This window comes from Bombina bombina, chromosome 1, assembly GCF_027579735.1.
Source record: "Bombina bombina isolate aBomBom1 chromosome 1, aBomBom1.pri, whole genome shotgun sequence".
NCBI classification, from domain to species: domain Eukaryota; kingdom Metazoa; phylum Chordata; class Amphibia; order Anura; family Bombinatoridae; genus Bombina; species Bombina bombina.
In genome coordinates, this window is record NC_069499.1 from 305,412,716 (window position 1) to 305,436,183 (window position 23,468).

At 42.2% G+C, this 23,468-nt stretch overlaps 1 protein-coding gene across 1 annotated transcript in view; it reads left to right on the forward strand.

Annotated features, from left to right (window-relative positions):
• CLASP1 (cytoplasmic linker associated protein 1) overlaps positions 1 to 23,468 on the forward strand; it is a 905,754-nt gene that overhangs the window by 772,642 nt on the left and 109,644 nt on the right. Inside the window, exon 33 of the mRNA XM_053712150.1 lies at positions 12,646 to 12,836. Within this exon, the coding sequence (XP_053568125.1) occupies positions 12,646 to 12,836 (191 nt within the window). The remainder of the gene's footprint in view (positions 1 to 12,645; positions 12,837 to 23,468) is intronic.

A 23,468-nucleotide genomic window follows, 5' to 3' on the forward strand; every position in this document is an offset into this window, starting at 1 on the left:
GGCATTATTTTTCCACATGGCTGTCGTTTGTTTATGAATAAAATCAGTTTACTGAGCTTCCCCACTGTTGTATTATGAGTGGGAGGGGCCTATTTTGGCGCTTTATTGCGCAGTAAAAATTCAGTCACAGTCTTCCTTTTTCTTCCTCCATGATCCAGGACGTCTCTACAGAGCCCAGGGGTCTCCAAAACTAGTTTTGAGGGAGGTAATCACTCACAGCAGACCTGTGAGACTGTGCTTTGACTGTGATAAAAACGCTTATATTTTAAATTGTTATCCGTTTTTGGGTACTAAGGGGTTAATCATCCATTTGCTGGTGGGTGCAATCCTTTGCTAACTTAATGCATTTACTGTGAAAATTTGGTTGCTATAACTAATTTGGTTCATTGTTATTTCAACTGTGACAGTTTTGTGTGCTTCTTAAAGGCACAGTAACGTTTTTTATATTGCTTGTAAATTTATTTGAAAAGTATTTTCCAAGCTTGCTAGTCTAATTGCTAGTTTGTTTAAACATGTCTGACACAGAGGAATCTCTTTGTGCAATATGTTTAAAGGCCAATGTGGAGCCCAATAGAAATTTGTGTACTAATTGCATTGATGCTACTTTAAATAAAAGCCAATCTGTACATGTAAAGAAAATTTCACCAGACAACGAGGGGGAAGTTATGCCGACTAACTCTCCTCACGTGTCAGTACCTGCATCTCCCGCTCAGGAGGTGCGTGATATTGTGGCGCCAAGTACATCAGGGCGGCCCTTACAAATCACTTTGCAAGACATGGCTAATGTTATGACTGAAGTTTTATCTAAATTGCCAGAACTTAGGGGTAAACGCGACCACTCTGGGGTGAGAACAGAGTGCGCTGATAATAATAGAGCCATGTCTGATACTGCGTCACAATTTGCAGAACATGAGGACGGAGAGCTTCATTCTGTGGGTGACGGATCTGATCCAAATAAACTGGATTCAGACATTTCAAATTTTAAATTTAAGCTTGAGAACCTCCGTGTGTTACTAGGGGAGGTATTAGCGGCTCTGAATGATTGTAACACGGTTGCAATTCCAGAGAAAATATGTAGGCTGGATAAATATTTTGCGGTACCGACGTGTACTGACGTTTTTCCTATACCTAAAAGGCTTACAGAAATTGTTAACAAGGAGTGGGATAGACCCGGTGTGCCTTTTTCACCCCCTCCTATATTTAGGAAAATGTTTCCAATAGACGCCACCACACAGGACTTATGGCAGACGATCCCTAAGGTGGAGGGAGCAGTTTCTACTCTGGCTAAGCGCACCACTATCCCGGTGGAGGATAGCTGTGCTTTTTCAGATCCAATGGATAAAAAGTTAGAGGGTTACCTTAAGAAAATGTTTGTTCAACAAGGTTTTATATTGCAACCCCTTGCATGCATTGCGCCTGTCACGGCTGCGGCGGCATTCTGGTTTGAGTCTCTGGAAGAGACCATTAGCTCAGCTCCGTTGGATGAGATTATAGACAAGCTTAGAGTCCTTAAGCTAGCTAATTCATTTATTTCTGATGCCGTAGTACACTTAACTAAACTTACGGCTAAGAACTCCGGATTCGCCATTCAAGCGCGCAGAGCGCTGTGGCTTAAATCCTGGTCAGCCGATGTGACTTCTAAATCTAAATTGCTTAACATACCTTTCAAAGGGCAGACATTATTCGGGCCCGGTTTGAAAGAAATTATTGCTGACATTACTGGAGGTAAGGGCCATGCCCTGCCTCAAGACAGAGCCAAACCAAGGGCTAGACAGTCTAATTTTCGTGCCTTTCGTAACTTCAAGGCAGGAGCAGCATCAACTTCCTCCGCTCCAAAACAGGAAGGAACTGTTGCTCGCTACAGACAGGGCTGGAAACCTAACCAGACCTGGAACAAGGGCAAGCAGGCCAGAAAACCTGCTGCTGCCCCTAAGACAGCATGAAGTGAGGGCCCCCGATCCGGAAACGGATCTAGTGGGGGGCAAACTTTCTCTCTTCGCCCAGGCTTGGGCAAGAGATGTCCAGGATCCCTGGGCGTTAGAAATCATATCTCAGGGATATTTTCTGGACTTCAAAGCTTCTCCTCCAAAAGGGAGATTTCATCTTTCAAGGTTGTCAGCAAACCAGATAAAGAAAGAGGCGTTTCTACGCTGTGTACAAGACCTTTTACTAATGGGAGTGATCCACCCGGTTCCGCGGTCGGAACACAGACAAGGGTTTTACTCAAATCTGTTTGTGGTTCCCAAAAAAGAGGGAACCTTCAGACCAATCTTGGACTTAAAGATCCTAAACAAATTCCTAAGAGTTCCATCGTTCAAAATGGAAACTATTCGGACAATCTTACCAATGATCCAAAAGGATCAGTACATGACCACAGTGGATTTAAAGGATGCCTACCTTCACATACCGATTCACAAGGATCATTACCGGTACCTAAGGTTTGCCTTCCTAAACAGGCATTACCAGTTTGTAGCTCTTCCCTTCTGGTTAGCTACTGCTCCAAGAATCTTTACAAAGGTTCTGGGTTCTCTTCTGGCGGTACTAAGACTGCGAGGAATATCGGTAGCTCCGTACCTAGACGACATTCTGATACAAGCGTCAAGTTTCCAAGCTGCCAAGTCTCATACAGAGTTAGTTCTGGCATTTCTAAGGTCACATGGGTGGAAGGTGAGGGAAGGGACTCTTATAGATTCTGTAGAAATGAAAATTTACCTGACAGAGGACAGGTTAACAAAACTCCTAAATGCTTGCCGTGTCCTTCATTCCATTCCACACCCGTCAGTGGCTCAATGCATGGAGGTAATCGGCTTAATGGTAGCGGCAATGGACATAGTACCCTTTGCACGCCTGCATCTCAGACCACTGCAATTGTGCATGCTAAGTCAGTGGAATGGGGATTACTCAGATTTGTCCCCTATGCTGAATCTGGATCAAGAGACCAGAAATTCTCTTCTATGGTGGCTCTCTCGGCCACATCTGTCCAGGGGGATGCCCTTCAGCAGACCAGATTGGACGATTGTAACAACAGACGCCAGCCTGCTAGGTTGGGGCGCTGTCTGGAATTCCCTGAAGACTCAGGGATCATGGACTCAGGAGGAGAGACTCCTTCCAATAAACATTCTGGAATTAAGAGCAGTTTTCAATGCCCTTCTGGCTTGGCCTCAGTTAGCAACTCTGAGGTTCATCAGGTTTCAGTCGGACAACATCACGACTGTGGCTTACATCAACCATCAGGGAGGGACAAGGAGTTCCCTAGCGATGATGGAAGTCTCAAAGATAATTCACTGGGCAGAGTCTCACTCTTGCCACCTATCAGCGATCCACATCCCAGGCGTGGAGAACTGGGAGGCGGATTTCCTAAGTCGCCAGACTTTTCATCCGGGGGAGTGGGAACTTCATCCGGAGGTCTTTGCCCAAATACTTCGGCGTTGGGGCAAACCAGATCTGGATCTCATGGCGTCTCGCCAGAACGCCAAGCTTCCTTGTTACGGATCCAGGTCCAGGGACCCGGGAGCGGTACTGATAGATGCTCTGACAGCACCTTGGGTCTTCAACATGGCTTATGTGTTTCCACCCTTCCCGATGCTTCCTCGATTGATTGCAAGGATCAAACAGGAGAGAGCATCAGTGATTCTAATAGCGCCTGCGTGGCCACGCAGGACCTGGTATGCAGATCTAGTGGACATGTCATCCTGTCCACCTTGGTCTCTGCCTCTGAAACAGGACCTTCTGATTCAGGGTCCTTTCAAACATCAAAATCTAATTTCTCTGAGGCTGACTGCATGGAGATTGAACGCTTGATTTTATCAAAGCGTGGATTTTCGGAGTCAGTAATTGATACCTTAATACAGGCTAGAAAACCTGTTACCAGGAAAATTTACCATAAAATATGGCGTAAATACTTACATTGGTGCGAATCCAAGAGTTACTCATGGAGTAAGGTTAGGATTCCTAGGATATTGTCTTTTCTACAAGAAGGTTTAGAAAAGGGTTTATCTGCTAGTTCTTTAAAGGGACAGATCTCAGCTCTGTCCATCCTTTTACACAAACGTCTGTCAGAAGTTCCAGACGTTCAGGCTTTTTGTCAGGCTTTGGCCAGGATTAAGCCTGTGTTTAAGACTGTTGCTCCGCCGTGGAGCTTAAACTTAGTTCTTAACGTTTTACAGGGTGTTCCGTTTGAACCCTTTCATTCCATTGATATCAAGCTGTTATCTTGGAAAGTTCTGTTTTTAATGGCTATTTCCTCGGCTCGAAGAGTCTCTGAGTTATCGGCCTTACATTGTGATTCTCCTTATCTGATTTTTCATTCAGACAAGGTAGTTCTGCGTACTAAACCTGGGTTCTTACCTAAGGTAGTCACTAACAGGAATATCAATCAAGAGATTGTTGTTCCATCATTGTGCCCTAACCCTTCTTCAAAGAAGGAACGACTTCTGCACAATCTGGACGTCGTCCGTGCCCTGAAATTTTATTTACAGGCAACTAAAGATTTTCGCCAAACTTCTTCCCTGTTTGTCGTTTATTCTGGACAGAGGAGAGGTCAAAAAGCTTCTGCTACCTCTCTCTCTTTCTGGCTTCGTAGCATAATACGTTTAGCCTATGAGACTGCTGGACAGCAGCCTCCTGAAAGAATTACAGCTCATTCTACTAGAGCTGTGGCTTCCACTTGGGCCTTTAAGAATGAGGCCTCTGTTGAACAGATTTGCAAGGCTGCAACTTGGTCTTCACTTCACACTTTTTCCAAATTTTACAAATTTGACACTTTTGCTTCTTCGGAGGCTGTTTTTGGGAGAAAGGTTCTTCAGGCAGTGGTTCCTTCTGTGTAAAGATCCTGCCTGTCCCTCCCGTCATCCGTGTACTTTTAGCTTTGGTATTGGTATCCCATAAGTAATGGATGACCCGTGGACTGACTACACTTAACAGGAGAAAACAAAATTTATGCTTACCTGATAAATTCCTTTCTCCTGTAGTGTAGTCAGTCCACGGCCCGCCCTGTTTTACGGCAGGTCTAAATTTTAAATTAAACTCCAGTCACCACTGCACCCTATAGTTTCTCCTTTCTCGTTTGGTTTCGGTCGAATGACTGGGTATGACGTAGAGGGGAGGAGCTATATAGCAGCTCTGCTTGGATGATCCTCTTGCACTTCCTGTTAGGGAGGAGATATAATCCCATAAGTAATGGATAACCCGTGGACTGACTACACTACAGGAGAAAGGAATTGATCAGGTAAGCATAAATTTTGTTTTTTACTAGAAACATTTTTGCAAATACAATTATATTGCAAAAATGTTTCTATTCAAAGATGTAATTAATCTATGTGCATTTAAATTTTGACTGGAATGTCCCTTTAACTTCAATATGCACTATTGGGCAATCAAGATGTTCAGTTACTGCTGTATAACATACGACAGTGATTTAAAGAGACCGTAAGCACCTTGGAATTACAAGACGTTTCTGTTGCATTGCTATAGAACAGTGATGGCGAACCTTGGCACTCCAGATGTTTCAGAACTACATTTCCCATGATGCTTAGGCATTCTGAAGTCCAGTTGAGCATCATGGGAAATGTAGTTCTGAAACATCTGTAGTGCCATGGTTTGCCATCACTGCTATAGAATAACATATCAGCCAAGTCTTTAACATTTTAAAAACACTTTTTACTGCAATTATTTATCAATTGCCAAACCCACCATTTGCCTTATTTATAGGAGCCAATCTATGATACATGACCAAAAGTCTGTTTCTCACATATAAAATATTTCTTTTACTTTTTGGTTTTAGAGATGAATTAAAGGTGCTTAAAGAGTTGCAAGAAGAAAAAACTTTAGTGTGCAGAGGGGTAAAACACATTATTAATGTCTTCGCACTAGCTGCAGTGTGCCACTGGGTGACTATGCACATATGCTTCCTGTGGTTTACTGATAGTGAAATGCTGCTCCAGAGCTGGGGTTAAACACAGAACATTTTATTATTGTTTTTTTGTTTGCATATAACTAACATGTTTTAGCATTTTCTTTTTTTGCACTTTTATTAACCTCTAAAGGGACATTATACACTCATTTTTTCTTTGCATAAATGTTTTGTAGATGATCTATTTATATAGCCCATAACGTTTTTTTGTTTTTTTTAAATGTATAGTTTTGCTTATTTTTTAAATAACATTGCTCTGATTTTTAGACACCTAACCAAGCCCTAAAGTTTTATTTGAATACCGTCAGCTACCTTCTCCAGCTTGCTCCTGTTTGTGTAAAGGTTCTTTTCATATGCAAAAGAAGGGGGAGGGGGGAGTGTCTTATTTCCCACTTGCAGTGGGCTTTCCAGCTACTTTTTCAACAGAGCTAAACTGAGAGCTTCTAAGTAAGTTTTTAAACAGTTTTATACTGGATTTTTATATCAGTATCTGTGCATCTTATTCTTTATAGTAGTGCCTATTACATGCAGTTATATGAAAATTGGCGTATACTGTCCCTTTAACACATTTATTATTTTGTCACTACTCTCTGTAGTACCCTGAAATTGTATCAAAGAAAATAAATTATAAAAAAAAATTAACAGGAGTCTACAAAAATAAATAGGTTTCTTTATGAAATGCTTATTTTCTCACAAACTATTAATCATCTCTTGATTAGCTTGTATCATCATTCAAGTAAAAATCCTTAAACAGAGATTTGGAGCAATATGAAGGTGTTATTACCTAATTCCCAAAAAGAAACCTTAAGGGGCTTCGTACACTACCCCTATTACTAAAATTTAACTTTTATTTAGTAATTAAAACACCCACAGAGACTAAAATGGAAAAATTCCTTCTAAAATATCTATGGTAATTAGTAGAAGATCATAGTGGCAGTACCTTTTTTCTCTTGTTAAGTGTATACAGTCCACGGATCATCCATTACTTGTGGGATATTCTCCTTCCCAACAGGAAGTTGCAAGAGGATCACCCACAGCAGAGCTGCTATATAGCTCCTCCCCTCACTGCCATATCCAGTCATTCTCTTGCAACTCTCAACAAAGATGGACGTAGTAAGAGGAGAGTGGTGTATTATAGTTAGTTTTTTAACTTCAATCAAAAGTTTATTTTTAAATGGTACTGGAGTGTACTGTTTATCTCAGGCAGTATTTAGAAGAAGAATCTGCCTGCATTTTCTATGATCTTAGCAGAAGTAACTAAGATCCATGGCTGTTCTCACATATTCTGAGGAGTGAGGTAACTTCAGAGAGGGAATGGCGTGCAGGTTTTCCTGCAATAAGGTATGTGCAGTTAATATATTTCTAGGGATGGAATTTGCTAGAAAAATGCTGCTGATACCGGATTAATGTAAGTTAAGCCTTAAATGCAGTGATAGCGACTGGTATCAGGCTTATTAACAGAGATACATACTCTTATAAAAGTGTAATATAAAACGTTTGCTGGCATGTTAATCGTTTTTATATATGTTTGGTGACAAAACTTATTGGGGCCTAGTTTTTTTTCCACATGGCTGGTTTGATTTTTGCCTAGAAACAGGCTTTCCACTGTTGCAATATGAGTGGGAAGGGCCTATTTTAGTGCTTTTCTGTGCAGATAAAAATACTGACAGAGACATTCAGCTTCCCTCTGCATGATACAGGACATCTCTGAAGGGCTCAAAAGGCTTCAAAGTCGTGTTTGAGGAGGGTAACAATCACAGTAGACTGTGGCAGTTGTTGTGACTGTGTTTAAAAAATGTTTTTGTCATTTATTATTCTGTTTTTGTTATTAAGGGGTTAATCATCCATTGGCAAGTGGGTGCAATGCTCTGCTGACTTGTTACATACACTGTAAAAATTTTGTTAGTGTAACTGCCTTTTTTCACTGTTATTTCAAATTTTGTCAAAATTTGTTTCTCTTAAAGGCACAGTAACGTTTTTTATATTGCTTGTTAACTTGTTTTAAAGTGTTTTCCAAGCTTGCTAGTCTCATTGCTAGTCTGTACAAACATGTCTGAAACAGAGGATACTTGTTCATTATGTTTAAAAGCCATGGTGGAGCCCCATAGGAGAATGTGTACTAAATGTTTTGATTTCACCTTAAACAGTAAAGATCAGTCTTTATCTATAAAAGAATTGTCACCAGAGGGGTCTGTCGAGGGGGAAGTTATGCCGACTAACTCTCCCCACGTGTCGGACCCTTCGCCTCCCGCTCAAGGGACGCACGCTAATATGGCGCCAAGTACATCAGGGACGCCCATAGCGATTACTTTGCAGGACATGGCTGCAATCATGAATAATACCCTGTCAGAGGTATTATCCGGATTGCCTGAATTGAGAGGCAAGCGCGATAGCTCTGGGGTTAGACGAGATACAGAGCGCGTAGATGCTGTAAGAGCCATGTCTGATACTGCGTCACAATATGCAGAACCTGAGAACGGAGAGCTTCAGTCTGTGGGTGACGTCTCTGAATCGGGCAGACCTGATTCAGAGATTTCTAATTTTAAATTTAAGCTTGAGAACCTCTGTGTATTGCTTGGGGAGGTATTAGCTGCTCTGAATGACTGTGACACAATTGCAGTGCCAGAGAAATTGTGTAGGCTGGATAAATACTATGCAGTGCCGGTGAGTACTGATGTTTTTCTAATACCTAAAAGGCTTACAGAAATTATTAGTAAGGAGTGGGATAGGCCCGGTGTGCCCTTTTCCCCACCTCCTATATTTAGAAAAATGTTTCCAATAGATGCCACTACACGGGACTTATGGCAGACTGTCCCTAAGGTGGAGGGAGCAGTTTCTACTTTAGCAAAGCGTACCACTATCCCGGTTGAGGACAGTTGTGCTTTTTCAGATCCAATGGATAAAAAATTAGAGGGTTACCTTAAGAAAATGTTTATTCAACAAGGTTTTATTTTACAGCCCCTTGCATGCATTGCGCCTGTCACTGCTGCGGCGGCATTCTGGTTTGAGGCCCTGGAAGAGGCCATCCATACAGCTCCATTGACTGAAATTGTTGACAAGCTTAGAACTCTTAAGCTAGCTAACTCATTTGTTTCTGATGCCATTGTTCATTTGACTAAACTAACGGCTAAGAATTCCGGATTCGCCATCCAGGCGCGTGGGGCGCTATGACTCAAAACCTGGTTAGCTGATGTGACTTCAAAGTCTAAATTACTCAACATTCCTTTCAAGGGGCAGACCTTATTCGGGCCTGGTTTGAAAGAAATTATTGCTGACATTACTGGAGGTAAGGGTCATACCCTTCCTCAGGACAGGGCCAAATCAAAGGCCAAACAGTCTAATTTTCGTGCCTTTCGAAATTTCAAGGCAGGTGCAGCATCAACTTCCTCTGCTTCAAACAAGAGGGAACTTTTGCTCAATCCAAGCAGGCCTGGAAACCTAACCAGTCCTGGAACAAGGGCAAGCAGGCCAGAAAGCCTGCTGCTGCCTCTAAGACAGCATGAAGGAGCGGCCCCTATCCGACAACGGATCTAGTAGGGGGCAGACTCTCTCTCTTCGCCCAGGCGTGGGCAAGAGATGTTCAGGATCCCTGGGCGTTGGAGATCATATCTCAGGGATATCTTCTGGACTTCAAAGCTTCTCCTCCACAAGGGAGATTTCACCTTTCAAGATTATCTGCAAACCAGATAAAGAAAGAGGCATTCCTAAGCTGCGTACAAGATCTCCTTGTAATGGGAGTGATCCATCCAGTTCCGCGGACGGAACAAGGGCAGGGGTTTTATTCAAATCTGTTTGTGGTTCCCAAAAAAGAGGGAACCTTCAGACCAATTTTGGATTTAAAGATCCTAAACAAATTCCTCAGAGTTCCGTCATTCAAGATGGAAACTATTCAAACCATTTTACCCATGATCCAAGAGGGTCAGTACATGACCACAGTGGACTTAAAGGATGCCTACCTTCACATTCCGATTCACAAGAATCATCATCAGTTCCTGAGGTTTGCTTTTCTAGACAGGCATTACCAATTTGTAGCTCTTCCATTCGGGTTGGCTACAGCCCCAAGAATTTTTACAAAGGTTCTGGGCTCACTTCTGGCGGTCCTAAGACCGCGAGGCATAGCGGTGGCTCCTTACCTGGACGATATCCTGATACAGGCGTCAAGACTTCAATTTGCCAAATCTCATACAGAGATAGTTCTGGCATTCTCTTCTCTGGTGGTTATCTCGGGCCCATCTGTCCAAGGGTATGACCTTTCGCAGACCAGATTGGACAATTGTAACAACAGATGCCAGCCTTCTAGGTTGGGGTGCAGTCTGGAACTCCCTGAAGGCTCAGGGTTCATGGACTCAGGAGGAGAAACTCCTCCCAATAAATATTCTGGAGTTAAGAGCAATATTCAATGCTCTTCCGGCTTGGCCTCAGCTAGCAACACTGAGGTTCATCAGATTTCAGTCGGACAACATCACGACTGTGGCTTACATCAACCATCAAGGGGGAACCAGGAGTTCCCTAGCGATGTCAGAAGTCTCCAAGATAATTCGCTGGGCAGAGACTCACTCTTGCCACCTGTCAGCGATCCATATCCCAGGTGTAGAGAACTGGGAGGCGGATTTTCTAAGTCGTCAGACTTTTCATCCGGGGGAATGGGAGCTCCATCCGGAGGTGTTTGCTCAATTGGTTCTCCGTTGGGGCAAACCAGAATTGGATCTCATGGCGTCTCGCCAGAACGCCAAGCTTCCTTGTTACGGATCCAGGTCCAGGGACCCAGAAGCGGCACTGATAGATGTTCTAGCAGCGCCTTGGTTCTTCAACCTGGCTTATGTGTTTCCACCGTTTCCTCTGCTCCCTCGTCTGATTGCCAAAATCAAACAGGAAAGAGCATCAGTGATATTGATAGCGCCTGCGTGGCCACGCAGGACCTGGTATGCAGACCTAGTGGACATGTCATCCTTTCCACCATGGTCTCTGCCTCTGAGACAAGACCTTCTAATACAAGGTCCTTTCAATCATCCGAATCTACTTTCTCTGAGACTGACTGCATGGAGATTGAACGCTTGATCCTATCAAAGCGTGGCTTTTCCGAGTCAGTAATTGATACCTTAATACAGGCACGAAAGCCTGTCACCAGGAAAATTTTCCACAAGATATGGCGTAAATATCTTCATTGGTGTGAATCCAAGAATTACTCATGGAGTAGGGTTAGGATTCCTAGGATATTGTCCTTCCTCCAAGAGGGTTTGGACAAAGGATTATCAGCTAGTTCTTTAAAGGTACAGATTTCTGCTCTGTCTATTCTTTTACACAAGCGTCTGGCAGAAGTTCCAGACGTTCAGGCATTTTGTCAGGCTTTAGTTAGAATTAAGCCTGTGTTTAAACCTGTTGCTCCTCCATGGAGCTTAAACTTGGTTCTTGAAGTTCTTCAAGGGGTTCCGTTTGAACCCCTTCATTCTATTGATATCAAACTTCTTTCATGGAAAGTTCTTTTTCTGATGGCTATTTCCTCGGCTCGAAGAGTCTCTGAGTTATCTGCCTTACATTGTGATTCTCCTTATCTGATCTTTCATTCAGATAAAGTTGTTCTGCGTACAAAACCTGGGGTTTTACCTAAGGTGGTTTCTAACGAGAATATCAATCAAGAGATTGTTGTTCCATCATTATGTCCTAATCCTTCTTCAAAGAAGGAACGTCTTTTGAATAATCTAGACGTAGTCCGTGCCTTGAAGTTTTACTTACAGGCTACTAAAGACATCTAACCTGTTTGTTGTTTACTCTGGACAGAGGAGAGGTCAGAAGGCCTCGGCAACCTCTCTTTCTTTTTGGCTTCGGAGTATAATCCGTTTAGCCTATGAGACTGCTGGACAGCTGCCTCCTGAAAGGATTACAGTTCATTCTACTAGAGCTGTGGCTTCCACCTGGGCCTTTAAAAATGAGGCCTCTGTTGAACAGATTTGCAAGGCTGCAACTTGGTCTTCCCTTCATACTTTTTCCAAATTTTATACTTTTGCTTCTTCGGAGGCTGTTTTTAGGAGAGAGGTTCTACAGGCAGTGGTTCCTTCCGTATAAGTTCCTGCCTTGTCCCTCCCATCATCCGTGTACTTTAGCTTTGGTATTGGTATCCCACAAGTAATGGATGATCCGTGGACTGGATACACTTAACAAGAGAAAACATAATTTATGCTTACCTGATAAATTTATTTCTCTTGTAGTGTATCCAGTCCACGGCCCGCCCTGTCCTTTTCAGGCAGGTCTAAATTTTAATTAAACTACAGTCACCACTGCACCCTATGGTTTCTCCTTTCTCGGCTTCTTTCGGTCGAATGACTGGATATGGCAGTGAGGGGAGGAGCTATATAGCAGCTCTGCTGTGGGTGATCCTCTTGCAACTTCCTGTTGGGAAGGAGAATATCCCACAAGTAATGGATGATCCGTGGACTGGATACACTACAAGAGAAATAAATTTATCAGGTAAGCATAAATTATGTTTTTCCTTTGCACTGAGGTGTCCATACCTCTCAGCACGTCCTAATTGTGCACATAATTATTGGTTATGAGCTAAGCTAATCAATATATGTGTGATATTTACTTCATATGCACATTACCTTCAATTACATATGTCCTTTAACTGTTTAGTATTTACTAGTAGGAAACCTATGTTACAAGAAATATTCATGGCCCAATATGTTTGAGATGCAAACTGTTATCTTTAAATGTCATATGTGTTTTCTGTGTGTCAGTCTCTATAGACCATTCAGACTTGGTGGCCGACCTACTGAAGGAGCTGTCTAATCACAATGAGCGAGTGGAAGAGAGGAAAGGAGCGCTGTGTGAGCTGCTGAAGATCACGCGAGAAGATAATCTGGGGGTGTGGGAGGAGCACTTCAAAACCATTCTTCTCCTCTTGCTGGAGACTTTGGGAGACAAAGACGTAAGGAAATTTATTTGCTTCCTGAAACTTGCATATATGGCTTTAATAGGAAGAAAATCACTTAACACTTATAAAATTACTGGCATTTTTACTAGTTATAGCAGGAATACAGATAGATATATGATTTTCAGAGCAAGCAAACCATTTGATCATTAAAAAGTGTATACCTAGTTTTTCCTAAAGGGGACAGTAAAGACCTTGTAATAACAAGATGTTTCTGTGTTGTGCTATAGAATAACATATCAGCCAAGTCTAAACATTTTTTTAAAACAAATTACTGTCTTGTTTGCTGCAGTTATTTTTCAATAGCCAAACTCCACTTGCCTTATTTAGAGGAACCAATCTGGCCTCCAGTCAGGAGACATTGAGGCTGTTGTCAGACATATTAGTATAAAATGCATTGCTTTGCAGTTGCTATCTGCTATAGCCAAATAGGGAAAGTTGTAGCATTGAGAAATCTGCATTGTGCTTTTTCAGTTCTGAGAATTAGAAAACCGTAATTTTTGGAACTAAATTACATGGAAAGGGGGCAAAATTAATCAATATCAAGGTGTTTACTGCCCTTTTAAATTTTTAGTGATTTAGGGAGTCGTAACTTTTATAATTGTGTTTTTTATTTTGCTGCTTCAAGGGGAAGTAAACATTGTTACGGTCGTTAATGTATTTCATCCTTTTGATGAATACTGATCTGATTGCTGGTGTGGAAACTTAAAAACAATGTTTGCAGACTGCCAGATCTCTTCTGTATTGTCACTGCCTTTGTTGACTAGGGGGAGGCACAGGTGCGGAAGCAGACTTTTCTTGCTTTGAATGAGGTTTGTACAACATGCCAAGACAAAGAAAAGGCACTGAGGAAAGGGGCAGCCAAGAGCACCTCTACACAAGCACCTATAGGGTGTCCAAAAGTATTGTCCGCAACCCACATTTTTAAGTCTTCCCACCAGCAGCCTGGTCAGTATTTTATATAGAAGCACAATCTAATACTACAGATAAATCTATAGGAAGTATAATATGGAAAAAAGAAAGTAAGTCAGTAAAACAATAAAAAGGTACTCCCCTCTACGTAAGACCGTTGCCTCCCCCAGTTTCTCCCAGAAATGTGTAGAATGATGAATGTGTTAGATGGTGAGGCGGGTCTCAAGGGTTCTCAGGTATATATCTCTGACCTTCACAGCACTGCGGATAAAAATCTGCAATGGTATAATACAAACTCAACAAGAACACGCCAAAAAGGAAGATACAGGGCGTTCGATTCCAAAGCTACAATCCGTTTATTATACTCTGATAAAAATACAAAAAAATATCCAGCTCTCTTAAAGTTTGAAAGTTCACAATAAAATTAGTTTCAATAGACTCAACACGTTTCAATGCTTAACGCCTTTTTTTAAAAGCAATAAAACAATATTCAAAAGTATAAAGCACTTTTTATTCTTAAATGGAGAGAGTCCACAGCTGCATTCATTACTTTTGGGAATTAAGAACCTGGCCACCAGGAGGAGGCAAAGACACCCCAGCCAAAGACTTAAATACTCCTCCCAATTCCCTCATCCCTTAGTCATTCTTTGCCTTTCGTCCCAGGAGGTTGGCAGAGACGTGTCAGAATTTTTAATTTTTGTTTTTTGTCTCTTATGGAGGGTAGTACTCTTCGGCATGGGACGGGAGTTTTAAGTAGTCCGGTCAGTCTCTCAGTGAGGGCTTGGATGAAAGTTAGAGTCCGGAGATGCAGGCAGAGTCTTTCTGCGAAACCATCCCGACTCATATTAACAGCTCCTCAAGCAATCAGCGTTGTCGAACTTAGCTCCACTGCCTGCTTTCTTCTCTCAAGTCCATAGCGGGGGCAATGCCACTATTTGTTACACTTGAAAGGGCGTGTTCCTGTTCCACGGCGTAGATTCCGGTAAGATCGTTTCATTTTACTTTATCGTCAATGTACTGTGATATGAATGTTTTCCCGAGAGGCTACCACACCTTTGCTGGTCTAACTATATGACATAAGGGTCTCAGTGAGTCTCTGTTAGTATCTTTGAATCGAGGGTTAATATCCCCTGAGGGGAGTTATTGAACAGAGGGGTTTATAATCATGTTTATGTGATTCAACCTGCTTATGTGTGATGTTTATGGGCTCGTGGTTGGAACTTTGAGGCCTTTGGAAGTGACGTGGCCTTTTGGTTGGGCATGCTTTTTTTTGGACTGTTCGGTTTACCTTTTGTTCGGGCGTGGTTCCGTTCCCCATTTCCGCATTCCTGACCGTGTGGCGAAGGAGATATTCTAGACCGCAGGGGTCTGGTCATAGGAGGTGGTGAGTGCCTCAGCCATTGTGGGTGTCAGGTGCCGTTTTTGTTTTCATACTTAGTCCATATTGATATTTTCTCTATCCAGTTATACTTCTACACATGCGGGTAACCCAGTTTATGGTTCCTCCATGCGGGGTGGTGTGTTCCCCCCCCCCCCCGGAGGTTGCAGCATGTTTTCGCTTCCAGATAATGTTAGCGATGGTCCGTCTGCAGAGTCCAAATGTTTATTTGAGATTGTGCTCATGCCCTATTGTCCCTGATCTTCCACCTTGGGGTGGACCTCTACAGTTCCCCCCCCCCCCCCCCCCCGCAGGTTTAACTGTTCTGGAGTGTTGTGCCTTTCGTTACAGGATTGCGCGCCTTAGCGTGTTGCTTAGACATCTTTTTCAATTATTGAATGACCTTATCATTAACAGATATGGGGATTTTCAGTCTGATAATTCGAATGGTGCACCTCATTAGACATGCGGGGTGGGGTTATCTCCTGTTTGTCATTTGTTGAGATCTTTCCCAGTTTTTTGAAAGATAGGGCTCCGTTTGGCTGGTCCTGCGGGTAGGCCTGTGTCTTTTGGGTATTAAAGTGAATGTAAATTTTTATGCTAAAGTGCCCGGTTTTTAAAAATTCAATTAAAAACAGGGGCACTTTAATTCATCAAAATTTACATTTCCTTGTGTTGTGAAAAAATACCTTTTAGACTTGACAGCAGCTCCAGCTTCTTCTGATGTCAGAAATAATGGATAGGCCATCCTCCAATCAGGCCCCCCCCCCCTGGGGGAATCAGTGTCTGATTCAACGCCATGATTGGAGAAAGCCGAATTCCTCATTTTAGACCCAGGAAGAGGCTTTGCGATGGGTGGAGGAAGCTGGATCAGCTGTCAAGATTGAAAGGTAAGAATTTTTTCACAACAAGAATGAAATGTAAATTTTAATGAATTATTAAAGTGCCCCTGTTTTAATCACATTTTTAAAAATCGGGCACTTTAGCATCAAAATTTACATTCACTTTAACCTTCGAGTTGCCTTATATTTTATTTTTTATCCGATGGGATGTCTTTTATTTGTGTTTGTTTCCTTCGGGAACCATCTGGGATCGATACTCTGTTACTACTTCAGAAGTTGTTTGGAGATGTTAGTCCTATGTTTAATAATGTCTGTTTTCTTTTCTTCCCCTATGTGGGAGAATTTATGCAGCTTGCCAGTTAGGACACTGAGTACAGGCTGGTCCTGTCGGGGTTTGTTTGGTTTTGTGGCTTTTCAGACACGTGGTGCTGTTTCTGCTGGACTAGTTCGGTAATAGCGCTGAGTGCTCAAGTTATCATTGTTTATGTTCAACTAAGCATTCAATGGTTCGGTAGTAGCACTGAGTGCTCAAGTTATTATTGTTTATGTTCAACTAAGCATTCGAGAGGACCTGTGGGTTTGTAAGGCGGGAAAGGATTGTTTCAGTCCTTTTAGCCTTCAGTCATAGATGGCAGGGGAGTTTTCCGCTGCGTCATTCTATCTGACATCTGATTTCATCAGAACTTAGAGTTTTCCCCCCCATGCGGTGGAGGGTTTGAGAATTAATGCCCCTTACCGCAATTGAGCGGTTTGGCCTTCTTTTTTTAGGCCTCTGGATTTGTCCTTTTGGGCTTCATCCAACAGCTTGTACAGGATAGCTGTCTAGCATGCGGAAGTTTTGCAGGTGTATGCGTAAGCTGTTTATAGTATATCTAGATGCAGCTCTTACTCTGATGTGTACTGTCTGTCTGAGTTATAAGAGACCTTTGGGTCTTCTTCCTTTGTTTTCGGGGGAGTGAATCTCCTTTTAGGGATCTGTGTTTCCGGGTGATGGTTGTTCCCTGCGGGGACTTTGTTTAGCTCGGGGTTTTCCAGATCTGGGTAGGCTTAGTGCCTTTCTCTTCCTTGTGTCCTCTGCTTGTGCGGAGGTGATAGGGAGACTAGTCCTGCTAGTAGGATTTTTTTGACCTTGAGGTATCCCTTGGTTGTCCTGAGGCTCTGAGAAGTATCTTCATACGACTTCTAGCCTTGCTCTTTGGACTTTAGCTAGGGGTGGTTCCTTCCTTTGGTCGGGGCTTTCGAGTTCTTCTCGCTATCCAGATTCTCTGGATATGCACCCATACCCTTGTGTCTGGCCTTTTGGCCAGTTGGGGTGTTTATTTCTAGTGTAAGATTTGCCTGAACTATTGGGTGCCTGGACCTGTTTTTCCCCATAAGACTTCCGGTTGCTGAAGCTTCGCTTGGCCTTTTTTCCTGACCCAGTCTTGGGTGGTTTTGGAATCTTGGATCTCAAGGCTAGTCGGGGTGTTCCATGGTAGTGTGAACTTGGACTATGTCCTTGCTCCATCTACGTAACCTGGTCATGGTTGGCCAGGTTATCAGAGTATTTTTTACTCCTTGCCACAGCGTAACCCATGTCACCTGGGGTTAGCTTGGGTGGCTTGTGCCTCAAGATTGGTGGGTTTCTACCCAGCTGCTGACGCTGGATTCCAGTTTCTGGTGCACCTTGGGATGGCGTTCCTCTGTTCGTTTGCCAGTGTACTCGTGGATTCCCTGCTCTGCAGGTGAATGGGTTGGCTGTGCCTCTGTTGGGCGAACTACTTGTGAGTGGGTCCTTTCGAGGATTTTTGCGGGGAATTTTTTTCTTCCTGTTTAGCTGGTGGCTTCGGGCCTTGAAGACGGTTATTGCCCTTCCGACCTCTTCCCTTTTTCTTTAGGGGATATTATCTTCCTAGGGAGGAGTGCTTACTAAAGGTTTTTCCTGGTCGGGAAGTGGAAGGTGGACTGGATTCCACCTGGAGTCTTGCTGGTTCCATGTCAGACTTTGGGGCCTTGTTTTGATAGATCCTTAGGTCTATGGCCTTGTCTGTTTTTCAGAGTTGGGTTGTACTTATACTCTGGGGGGATGGCTCTGCCATCTTTACGCTCGTTCTTGTACCAGTTTCGGAATCTTTGTTCCCTTGTATTGGTGGCCCAGCTGGGTCTGCAGGTCAGGATGCCAGAGCGGTCTATGGGTCACAGTATCCTTTGGGATGTTTGAGCTTGCTGAGTCTATTCTGATAGCTCAGTCTGCTAGGAGATGGTTTTTCCTTGCTCCTTTGACAGGAGACGGATTCATCTTCCTTCGGGTTCTGAGGGTATTCTCTCCTTCCCGGGGGGCCTCGATGGAGGCTTTGTTTTCCCCTTTTTAGGGACCTGTGAGTAGGTCCGGCGGCTTAGGTTGCCTGGAGCGTGCCCTCTGTCGGGGGCTGTTTTGTGCGGTCCGTTTCTTGATGACTGCTGCTTCTTCCTTGCAAGCTCCCTCTGTCTCGTCCTGTTATGGACTCTGTGTTCTTGAACTTGGGGTTTCGCTAGGTTTATTAAACACTCTTTCACGGTCGAATACTTCGGTATTCTATGGGAAGGCGCTGGAAGGACTTTGCCTCTTAAGTTGCGTTCCATGCTTGCAGGTTGTTGGGGAGACGACGTCTTTTCGGTCTCTGTGCCCGGTATTACACCGTGTTTCGCCTTTTATAGGCGTGGCCTCTTTCCCTGTTTGGGTTCATTTGGGTCTCTGTGTGCTGGGCCCACTCTTGGAGGTGCTGTTTTTTATATTAAGGGACTTTTCCGTTTCCTCTGTCCTCCTTTGTCTTGTTCCCCTTGGGGATTTCAACTGATTGACCCTTCATTTGTGAGGGGTGAGTGGTGGGGGACCTTCTGTTGGGGCAACAGTGTCTCTTGGTGGACTGTTGGCTCAGTCAAGTCCGTTTTGCGGTCTCTGGTTTGGCTCTGGACTGGCTGCGAAGTCAGTGTCACTGGGACTTTTCCTTGAAATTTTTTCTTGGCTTCAGTTGATACGGGATTTTTTTATTGTGTAGAGGTTCAGGCCTGGTTCTCTCAGTATGGGCCGCCTATTGTACCCTCCCGTCTTGGCATTCAATGTCCTCTATAGCTTGGGTATTGTTTCCCAAAAGTAATGAATGCAGCTGTGGACTCCATTTAGGAAGAAAAACATAAATAATGCTTACCTGATAATTTACTTTTTTTCTGATGGAAAGAGTCCACAGCTCCCCACCCGTAATTTTATGTGGGGCGTCCTTATATTCTTCTGGCACCTTTTCACCCTGATATTTCTTCTACTTTTCCTTGTTCCTCTGCAGAATGACTGGGGAATGAGGCGAGTGGGAGGAGTATTTAAGCCTTTGGCTGGGGTGTCTTTGCCTCCTCCTGGTGGCCAGGTTCTTAATTCCCAAAACTAATGAATGCAGCTGTGGACTCTTTCCATCAGAAGAAAAGGAAATTATCAGGTAAGCATAATTTTGTTTTGTTTTTTATATATATATATATATATATATATATTTATTTATTTATTTACTGCTCTAAAAAAGACATTAAGCTTTGAAATGCGTTGAGCCTATTGAACTAATTTTGTTGTGAACTTTCAACTTTAAAAGAGAACTGGATCCTTTTTGTCTTGTTATCTGAGTATAATAAACTAATTGGAGCTTTGGAATTGAACTCCCTGTGAGTATCTTCCTTTTTGGTGTGTTCTTGTCCTGTACCTTTTACATTATTGCAGATTTTAATCCTGAGTACTGTGAAGGTTAGAGATATATACCTGAGAGAACCCTCTAGACCTGTGACACCATCTACTACATTAATCAGTATTCAACAATGGATGAAATATGTTGACTGTAAGAAGGTTATATTACTGTATACAAAGCAAGGTGGAATTGAAACAAATGCATTTACTAAAACAAAGCAATCTCTGCAACAAAACATTATTTTTAGTATCTTTGACCTGAAAGAAGGAAATTTTCACACATGATTTTTATGAACTTAAATAATAAAAAAACAGCTGTAAAATATTGATTTTGGCCAAAGAGATTTATTGCTAGATGAAAGGATATTGACTTGGAGATTAAATTCCTTATTCCAGATAAACATCTGCTCTAACAAAGTTGAAGTTCCTACAACCCTTAAGAGTTTCATTCTGATATTAAATAGTTTTTCTTTCCTAAGATATGGAGAGTCCACAACGTCATTCCTATCACTAGTGGGAATATCACTCCTGGCCAGCAGGAGGAGGCAAAGAGCACCACAGCAAAGCTGTTAATTATCACTCCCCTACCCATAATCCCCAGTCATTCTCTTTGCCAGTGGAGGAGGTGAAGTTTGGTGTCTGAAGAAAAATGTTATTCTTTTTTCCTACAAGCAAGATTTTGGGTCTAGGTGTCCACGTCAATCTCTTCAGTAGAGTAGTGGTGGCTTTTAAGCAGTTAGAAAGTTGTGAGGTAGTTCTTGCTTGGTTTTCTAACATGTTTGCTGCCCATGGTATAGAAAGCCAGAGTTGGTTAATCTATTATTTCTTTTCTTTCATGTAATTGGCAAGAGTCCATAAGCTAGTGACGTATGGGATTTCCTGCTGTTCCTATAGAGGATAGCTGCTCCTTTAAGGATCACATGGACAAGAAGCTGGAGGCTTATTTAAAAAAGATGTATGTTTATCAGGGTCTTCAATGGCAACCTGCAGTCTGTATTGCCACAGTAGCAAGTGCTGCATCTTATTGGTGCAATGCCTTGTCTGAATTAATCAATTTTAGTAGAGACTCCATTAGAGGAGATCCAATATAGGATTAAGGCTCTCAAACTAGCCAATTCCTTTATTTCTGATGCTAACATTCAAATTATTAGACTTGGAGCCAAGATGTCTGGCTTCACTGTCTTAACATGCAGGACTTTGTGGCTAAAATCTTGGTCAGCTGATGTTACCTCCAAGTCTAAGCTTCTAGCGCTTCCTTACAAGGGTAAAACCTTGTTTGGACCTGGTCTGGCAGAAATAATTTCTGATATTACTGGTGGAAAAGGGTCTTTTCTACCACAAGATAAGAACAGACCAAAGGGCGTCAAAGTAATTTTCGTTCCTTTCGTAACTTCAAAAGTCTTCCTCTCCCGGAGGCGGAGCTAACTGCCTGAGAGGGTAGACATGCACCGTGAGAGCTCCTGGTTTAAATATAGTTTTTAGGGACATTTACCTATAAATATATTAAACTTTTGACCTATATTTTATGTCCCTATCTGAAGAGTTTTATAGTACTGATTCTGAAGACCCTAAGGACACTTATTCTGGACATTTACTACCCTAAAGTCTTCAGCTAGTCCACGCGGCTACAAAGAGAATTAACTTGCTAGACAACTGCTCCGGTCTTCTACTAGTGCTTTTCTGGATCAAATATGAGACTAAGTCATGGGTGGCAAGTCTCGGGGATCTCTTAGATGCATACCAGGCCAATCTGGTGGAGGCTATACAAGCTGCATTTGCTACTCCTGCAGTCGAAAGCACCATTGACCGTCTACAGACAAGCCATGCTCACATACCTGAAGGAGGCTAGGCTTTGGGATCTCAGTCAGTTTACCACCTACCCATACAGCATACCAGCCAAGGAAACTGGCAATTGTCTCCCGCTGTATAACATGTGTACATACCGGAGCACCGCATCGATGGGCGACAGTTCAAGGGCAGTGGTGCACCTGGAGTGGAGATCAGACACCCTTCCCTGGAAGGTTGTAGTGGCTTTAAGCCTACAATGAGCAGTACGGCAGCCAGTCTTACACCTATAGACATCACTGATGCGCAACTCCAGCTGTGGGATCTTGTTAATGACGTACGCCATTATGGTGAAGGTCGAAAAATTAGATCAGTTCTTGGGGTATATCTAGAGATTCAGGTCGTGAGGAGTGGTACATACGACAGGCAGACGGAAGATTCAGAGGCTGAGCTTGTTACTGGAACTATACTAAACCATCTAGACTGGTGATAAGCTTAAATTATGATCACTATAAGGCTGCTATATTGGTAACATAAAACTGGTCCTTATGCGATGGAACTTTTGTTTTTTCTTTTTCCCAGCTAAATGGACAAACTGCACCATTTGAATTGTTGCTTCCCTAGCTCTTTATATCTATGAAGGCTATTAGTCTAAGCTTGTTGAATATTTACATCCTCCTTATTATACAGTTCAGAACAGTGAATTGGTAGTTAGATGAAAATTATATGATGTTTGATGTTAAAGGGACACTGTACCCAAATTTTTTCTTTTGTAATTTAGAAAGAGCATGCAATTTTAAGCAACTTTCTAATTTACTCCTATTATCAATTTTTCTTCGTTCTCTTGCTATCATTATTTGAAAAAGAAGGCATCTAAGCTTTTTTTTGGTTTCAGTACTCTGGACAGCACTTTTTTATTGGTGGATGAATTTATCCACCAATCAGCAAGGACAACCCAGGTTGTTCACCAAAAATGGGCCGGCATCTAAACTTACATTCTTGCATTTCAAATAAAGATACCAAGAGAATGAAGAAAATGTGATAATAGGAGTAAATTAGAAAGTTGCTTAAAATTTCATGCTCAATCTGAATCACAAAAGAAAATATTTGGGTACAGTGTCCCTTTAAGCACTGGTGTTACTTTTCTCAGGAAATATTAGGTTTGCAGTTACTTGATAGGGAACATGGAGTACAAAGAAGAAGTTGCGCTCAATGTAACTGGAACAAAGTGTAGATAAAAGTATTCCAGGCAGGGAATGTATATAAAAACGTTTATTTCAAAAAAATAAAAAAGGACAAAAGACACAGTGTCCTAAAAAAGCCAGCAGTGACTCAATCAATCAGGTTGGTGAGCTGATCCTCATGCAGACATGTTTCGTGTGTTTGCGCACTTGTTCACTGCTTTGATAGGTAACATGTATATATAAATATAACCTATACGCCTATAGTGTTACCAGATGACCTAGGGAAATTCAAATTTATACTATATATTTTGCCTTAATGACACTAGAGGATGCCATTCACCTACATCTAGCTACACTTAACCAACATAATCTAGGTCCTAGTGGTATTATTTTCTGATGTGAGTTACAGTTAATCAAATGAGTATAAGACGGATTGATAGGCTCAGAACCCTTATGTTTATCTTCATTTTTTTATATATATATATATATATATATATATATATATATATATATATATATATATATATATATATATATATATATATATATATATATATATTAGGGATTGCACTACCTGCGGCTGAGGCGGTGCAAATTTCCACTTACACTAGGGTTCATGTTCCTAGACACCATAAAGGACAATTATATGAGAATTTGATTACAGTCATGACAATCGGTAATCTAATACACTTAGTGTGGTAGATACTACAAATGTTTCTACAAGGTTCCAGTCGACTGTTTTGGTTTTTAATGCTCTATTACCCACATATCTTCACTACTATAGAGCATATGCTTACACTGTGCTATAACTCGAGTGTGATTTATGCATTACCTATAGAGTGCTAA